Source organism: Salvia splendens, chromosome 16, assembly GCF_004379255.2.
Source record: "Salvia splendens isolate huo1 chromosome 16, SspV2, whole genome shotgun sequence".
Classification (NCBI taxonomy): domain Eukaryota; kingdom Viridiplantae; phylum Streptophyta; class Magnoliopsida; order Lamiales; family Lamiaceae; genus Salvia; species Salvia splendens.
In genome coordinates this window covers 31,288,440-31,295,596 of record NC_056047.1, presented here as the reverse complement: position 1 = coordinate 31,295,596, position 7,157 = coordinate 31,288,440, and the positions used below count along the sequence as shown (strand labels likewise).

The window sequence follows — 7,157 nt, the reverse complement described above, 5'->3', positions numbered from 1 at the left end:
TAGCAGCTTGGAAAAGCTAATGGAATATGTGACCCATTTTCTTATATTGTTTTTATCATAAAATGTGTGTTAAATGAATGTGAAATCTACTTACCATTTATGATAAAAATAAAGTGTGACTTTTATTATGAGACGAATGTGAGTAATATTTTAATTTTATAATTTCGAAATAAATTAATGGTGTGTGCATCCGCTGCCGTGTTATTACCCAAAAAATGATTTTATTTAAGTTTGTTCCCTATTTCCATGTGATTCCACGTAATGGTTTCTTGTTTAGTAGCTTCCTCGTTGGTCATCATAATTGGGGATAACAATAAGTGGGGTTCGAATCGATTGGTGAACCAAATATGTGTTGGAGTGAGAGAGAAAAATCATCATTTCAATTTTCACTCAAAATTCCTTTCCTCGTTAATTCCTTGCGTTGAATATTAATCATACAAATGAGGCCCCACCCACCATTTCCAATCCAACCACAATCACCTTTGTTCTCTCCAAATGGATTTTGACGATTTATGCAACACAGGACTGGTTTTGGGTCTGGGAAACTCCTCATCATCATCATCACCCAAAAACCACACTAAAAAAGATGATCACGTTAGAAAAGCCGCGGAGCCGTCATTGACTCTGAACCTCTCCGATGTGAAGAAGGACGATTCCGATCTGTACAGACAGGACAGCGCGGCGTCGTCCTTCTCCACTGTTAGCGTGAAGAGAGAGAGAGAAGTCAGAAGCGAGGATGAAGACGAAGACGGCCCCAACGGTAGGAAGAAACTTAGGCTTACCAAAGCGCAGTCGGCTCTACTCGAGGAAAGCTTCAAGCAACACAGCACTCTCAATCCTGTAATTCATCATCATCTCTCTCTCTCTGAATTTAGAGCCAAAAAATATCTTTGCTGATTTGGCTTCCTTGATCAGAAACAAAAGCAAGATTTGGCTCGTGAATTGAAGCTCAGACCTCGACAGGTTGAAGTCTGGTTTCAGAATCGCAGAGCCAGGTTTCGTTTCATCCTCAATTTCATTTCTATACCCTTGCTTCCATCCCACACCAACTTAAATTCTTTCTTTTTTTTAATCCGTCCCACAAAAATATACATTTTCTAATTTTTAGAAACTTTTTCTCTTTTAACGAGGTGAATCTCATTTTCCACTAACAACATATTAATTACTTTATTTTTCTATTTCACTTATACTTTACCAATTATGCATTCAAATCTATTTTCAACCAAAAATGTATATATATTCTTATGAAGCGAAAGGAGTATAAAGAAAAGAGAATTTGGTCATAAAAATCATAAACGGCCACAAAGATCGTATTTCCCAAAACCTTGAAAAATGGTCTTTATAATTATTACTCGTGCCGTCCCACTTTAGCAGTCCCGATTTACCATTTTTGAGTCTCCCACTTGAAGAGTCCCCATGGAATATTCCATAAATGATAATAGTCATCACATTCCACTAACTCTCTTCCACTCACATTTTATTATAAACTAATACTCCCTCCATCCCAAAGAGTATGAACTTTGGGTTCGGCATGAATTTTAATGCATTATTGGTAAAGTAAGAGAGAAATAGATAAATTTTTTTAAGTATTCTTAGTGGAGAATAGGTCACACCTCATTAGAGAGAAGAGAGTTTCCAGAATTAGAATGTTCATACTCTTTGGAGATGGACGAAAAGGAAATAGTGCATACTCTTTAGGGACGGAGGGAATATATAAAAAGTAGGATCTACATTTTACTATTTTTTTTTCATTAACTACATTACATTTCTTAAAACTCGTGCGGAACTTAAAGGGTGGGACTTCTAAAGTGCGACAGGGGAGTAACATTTTGAATTATGCAAATTTTTCACACTAAATTTTTTCCTGCATAAATTTTACCTATTTGGAATGGCGACACTAGTTATATAACATTCATATCATCATCGGTTTAATCTTCCGCACTAGATGAAATGTAGCTCCAAATATTACATGTAAATTTTTGTTGGCATTATATGTAGGTAAAATATATATCGGAAACTTTAGTACAAGAAATCCGCACAATTTGAAAAGTTTGTGATTTTTAAAATCATTTTTAAAATTTGCGTGAAATACCTAATTTTTGTGAATTTTTTTTTGTACCAATTAAACAAAAACATTAATTGGTGTTTATTTTTGGAACTTAAATGACAGAACTAAGCTTAAGCAAACAGAAGTAGACTGCGAATTCTTGAAGAAATGCTGCGAGACTCTGACGGATGAGAACCGGCGATTGCACAAGGAATTGCAGGAGCTCAAATTAGCTCAGCCACTTTACATGCAGCTGCCGGCGGCGACGCTCACCATGTGCCCTTCCTGCGAGAGGATCGGCGGCGCCGCCGCCGACAACGCCGCTAAGACCTCCTTCGTCACCAAGCCTCACTTTTATAATCCTTTCACCAATCCATCCGCAGCTTGTTGATTCAATTTCTGCAAAAAAAATAGGCATCCCCCACAACCCTGTTTTTTATTCGGTTAAGGGTTTGTAGAAAGGCAAGATATATAATTATAGAAATGAGGAAATTACTAATCATCTTTTCTTTTATTATTTTTTCTTTCCTAATCTTACTTGCGTGTGTAATAGTTTTATATTGTAATTATTTTAGTTAATATATTGTATTATTATGTTGTTTTTTTTTTCAATTATTGGTGTATGGACTATGATTACTGATTTATAACATTTTCATATGAATGACGTCCACAAAGTTTGTCACAGTCTGACCCGGAGCAGATTTTAAGAAATTGTTTGACTTTGTATTAAATGGAGGTGTGTAGTTGTCAAAACATATTGGAAGATCTACTTTCCAAGAAGAGAAGATTGCAGAATAAGTCCATGATTTCATAAATCCCGTGATTGATACATAATTGATTACAGTACTAATTGTATTTCCATAGTTAGATATAAGCTATGCCTATATAACTAAGGCTGTAAATCACTCTGTAATACATAAAAAGAAATACAACAATTATCAATCTTCTTCTCTTATTCTTTTCGCCATTATGCATCCTGCAAATCCCACCTCTCTCAATCACCATCTTTAAGATGGTATCAGAGCAGATTTATCCCGGGATCGAGACTCAGAAAAGTATCATCACAGTCTCGGTACCTTTCCCGACCTTTTAAGACCTGCAAAACAAACAACCAACCAAATGTCAGAAACCCCATCCAACAATCAATCAATAACCCTCTCAGCAGAGCAATTTGCTGAATTCTTGAGACTGAATGGATCTCAAAAATCATCAAACCAGGAGCCTTCATCCCATCCAGAATCATTAGGCGAAGTACACATCGCCACCAAGCTCGATGGGGATAACTACCCCCTATGGGCAAAACTGATGAGACGGGCCATCGGTGGAAAAGGGCTGGCCTCTCACATCTCTGGAGTTCCAGACCCACCACTACCGACTGACCCGACATACACCCGATGGCAGCAACGAGATGACTGCTGCTTTAATTGGATCATCGGAAATATTGACGCCAGCCTCGTAAATGAGGTATCCCAATACGCAACGGCTCACGACTTATGGGAGAGTCTGGCCACTACGTACGGGAGCGGCGCGGACCAGTTCCAAATCTCCGATCTACACAGGCAAGCCTACAGCCTGAAACAGGGGAATATGTCATTAGAAAACTTATGGCAGAAACTCCAAGATTTGTGGATCTCCATCGACACCCGAGATCCAAACCCCATGGATACACCATCCAGCATTGACAAGTATAACCAACACATACAACGACACAGATTATACCAGTTTGTATGGGCATTGGATGACCGGTACGACAAGATTAAAAGAGAGATCCTAAACCTGGATCCAATACCAACCGCAAGGAAGGCTTACGGAATGGTCAGGCGCGAGTACGTCAACGAGAGACTGATGAACCCAACATCAAAGGATCCGGGAATCGGCGTCGGACTAGGAGTATTCGACCGAAACCGAAACCCTACCTCACAAAATCCGCCGCCTCCACCGCCTTCCAAAACCTACCGACGGGAAGAGGACAAAAGCAAAATGGTGTGCACGCACTGTGGGGGAAAGAAACACACAAAAGAATCGTGTTTTCACCTCCATGGATTCCCGGAGTGGTGGGAGGAGATGAAAAAGGCTCGACAGAACCGGGGGGGTTCAAATCGGAACAGCAGCGGCGGAGGTAGTGGGAGAGCAGCAGCCGCCGTAACAGGAGGGGATCGAGCTGCCTTCACCGACTCTCCGGTGGGTAGCATCGGTCCATCACTCACAAATAACGGCGAAGAAAGAATCGGGGCAAATGGAGGAGGAAAAGCCGTAACATCAGCGTCAGTGGCGAGGTCGTGGTCGGAAGGTATGATATTACCGATCACACACGCCGTCGACGGCGAGGAGGAGACGGCGGAGGTGTCTAGGGTTCCCACAAGCGGTGAGGCGGCTAGGGTTCGTAACCCAGCCGAACCCTTAAATGAAACCTCATTTCCTAAATCCCAATCCAACCCCACAAAAAGCCCAAAATACCACTACCCACCCCACCGAAAAACTACATCTCACAAAACACCCCAGAAGCCCACACATTCCCAAATCAAGCCCCACAGTTTTCCAAATTCCCAAATCAAACCCCAAACTTCTCCGAAATTACAAAACACACCCAACACTTCTCCAGAATTAGAAAATACACCCCATACTGCAAAAAATTCGCAATTTAGCCCCCATCCTTCTCGACACATAGAAATACACCCCTCAATACCATGTAAAAATTCCTACGACACCCTGGCATGTTCCTCTACGTCCACATCAGGCCCAAAAGACCCCCATTGGATTTTTTACTGCGGGGCGACAGACACTATTTCCTATGAACCCTCTGATTTCTTATCCATATCCGATTCCAAAAAATCCTATGTCCGAACCGCGAGTGGGGACCTAGCACAAATTCACGGGGCGGGCACAATCAATATTTCGCCTACTTTATGCCTCTCGAATTGTCGTTATGTTCCATCCATGTCACATAAGCTCTTGTCTATTAGTCATGTAACTAAGGAGCTTAATTGTAAACTACTAATGCAACCACAATTTTGCATTTTGCAGGATATCAAGACGGGGACGATAGTTGGGCGTGGCATAGAGCGAAACGGACTGTACTATGTGGACGAGATAGCCCAACAGAGTACTGCCATGATGCTCACTCACGGACCGACTGACAGGCAGGCTTGGCTGTGGCATCGTCGGTTAGGACATCCATCTATGGGATATTTTCGTCTTCTTTTTCCACATTTAGTTACTTCTATGAAATCTTTCCATTGTGAAACTTGTGTGTTAGCCAAAACCCATAGACATTCCTTCAAGTTGAATAATACTCGAATGAAATCCCCTTTTGCTTTAATACATTCTGATGTGTGGGGTCCGGCTCCTATTACTCGGGGCCAAGGTTTTAGATATTTTGTGCTCTTTATTGATGATTACTCTCGCATGACATGGATCTATTTTTTGAAAAATAAGTCTGAAGTTTTTGATAGGTTCATAGATTTCTATAATCTTATCCAAACTCAGTATAATCAACGCATCCAAATCCTTAGGTCCGACAATGGGGGGGAATTCATCAATACTAGAATGCAAGACTTTTTTAGGTCCAATGGATTAGTCCACCAAACATCATGTGCCTATACTCCAGAACAAAATGGGCTAGCGGAGAGGAAAAATAGATATATTCTTGAGATCACACGGGCCCTCCTGATTGAGTCCAAAATACCGAAATCCTTCTGGCCCGAGGCTACGGCAACTGCAGTATACCTCATGAACCGACTACCCACTGGAATCTTGAATTTTAAAACACCTCTGGACATTTTTTCAAATCACTTCGAAATTCCGTCAAACTTGTCTCTAGAACCTAGGGTGTTTGGTTGTTCAGTCTTCGTCCATATCCCAAAACATGAGCGTTCCAAGTTCGACCCATGTGCCCTTAAGTGTGTCTTTCTTGGCTATGGAAAAAATGACATGTCTAATCATCTATGTTGACGACATGGTCATCACTGGAGACGATACTGAAGAAATCCATAGTCTAAAGGAAAACTTGTTCAAAGAGTTCGAGATGAAGGATCTAGGAGCACTAAAATACTTCCTAGGAATAGAAGTGTTGAGATCTAAGCACGGAATATTCCTAAGGCAAAAGAAGTATGTCCTCGATCTACTGACAGAAACTGGTCTTCTCGAGTGTAAACCTGCGGAAACTCCAATGATCCCCAACCATGGATTGAAGATGGACGATGGAGCAGACCTCGCAGATAGAGGAAGATACCAACGACTTGTGGGAAGACTGATCTATCTCTCGCACACAAGGCCTGATATTACATATGCGGTTGGAGTAGTGAGTCAATTCATGCATCGACCACAAGCCAATCATATGGAAGCTGCATTGAGGATAGTGAGATATTTGAAGGGAACTATAGGTTTTGGAATATTCCTACAAAAGGGGAGTAACTTGGAAATCGATGGATACACCGATGCAGATTGGGCAAGTAACCCGGTAGATAGAAGATCAACAGGAGGGTACTTTACCTTCATTGGGGGGAACCTAGTGACTTGGAAAAGTAAAAAACAAAAGGTTGTGGCCTTATCCAGTGCCGAGGCCGAATTCCGAGGTATTAAAAGTGGATTGATGGAGATTTTATGGCTAAGAAGGCTAATGACAGAACTTGGCTTTGCACCAACACGGAAGAGTCGCTTGTTCTGTGACAACAAGGCGGCAATCAGTATCTCCGAGAATCCTGTGCAGCATGACCGAACAAAACATGTGGAAGTTGATCGGCATTTCATCAAGGAAAATCTCGACGGAGGTATTATCGAATTCCCATTTGTTCGTTCAGAGGAGCAGCTTGCAGATATACTGACAAAGGCAGTTCACCCGAAAATCTTTAAAGAAATTTTGGGCAAGTTGAGTTTCGGGGATACCGTTGCTCAACTTGAGGGGGAGTGTCAAAACATATTGGAAGATCTACTTTCCAAGAAGAGAAGATTGCAGAATAAGTCCATGATTTCATAAATCCCGTGATTGATACATAATTGATTACAGTACTAATTGTATTTCCATAGTTAGATATAAGCTATGCCTATATAACTAAGGCTGTAAATCACTCTGTAATACATACAAAGAAATACAACAATTATCAATCTTCTT

General features: G+C 41.1%; 1 protein-coding gene across 1 annotated transcript; it reads left to right on the top strand.

Moving 5' to 3' along the window:
• Window positions 1-342: 342 nt before the first annotated feature.
• LOC121771974 (homeobox-leucine zipper protein HAT22-like) lies at window positions 343-2,659 on the top strand. The gene is made up of 3 exons (XM_042168882.1): window positions 343-840; window positions 916-995; window positions 2,171-2,659. Exons 1-3 carry the CDS (start codon window positions 496-498, stop codon window positions 2,436-2,438), a joined length of 693 nt encoding a protein of 230 aa, XP_042024816.1. The 5' UTR covers window positions 343-495; the 3' UTR covers window positions 2,439-2,659.
• Window positions 2,660-7,157: the final 4,498 nt, after the last annotated feature.

Bases quoted from the DNA above. Each gene is read 5' to 3' on its own strand.
- LOC121771974 (XM_042168882.1), top strand. From the start codon at position 496: ATGGATTTTGACGATTTATGCAACACAGGACTGGTTTTGGGTCTGGGA. The intron at 841-915 runs GTAATTCATCAT...TTCCTTGATCAG, and splicing joins AACACAGCACTCTCAATCCT to AAACAAAAGCAAGATTTGGC. The intron at 996-2,170 runs GTTTCGTTTCAT...CTTAAATGACAG, and splicing joins TTTCAGAATCGCAGAGCCAG to AACTAAGCTTAAGCAAACAG.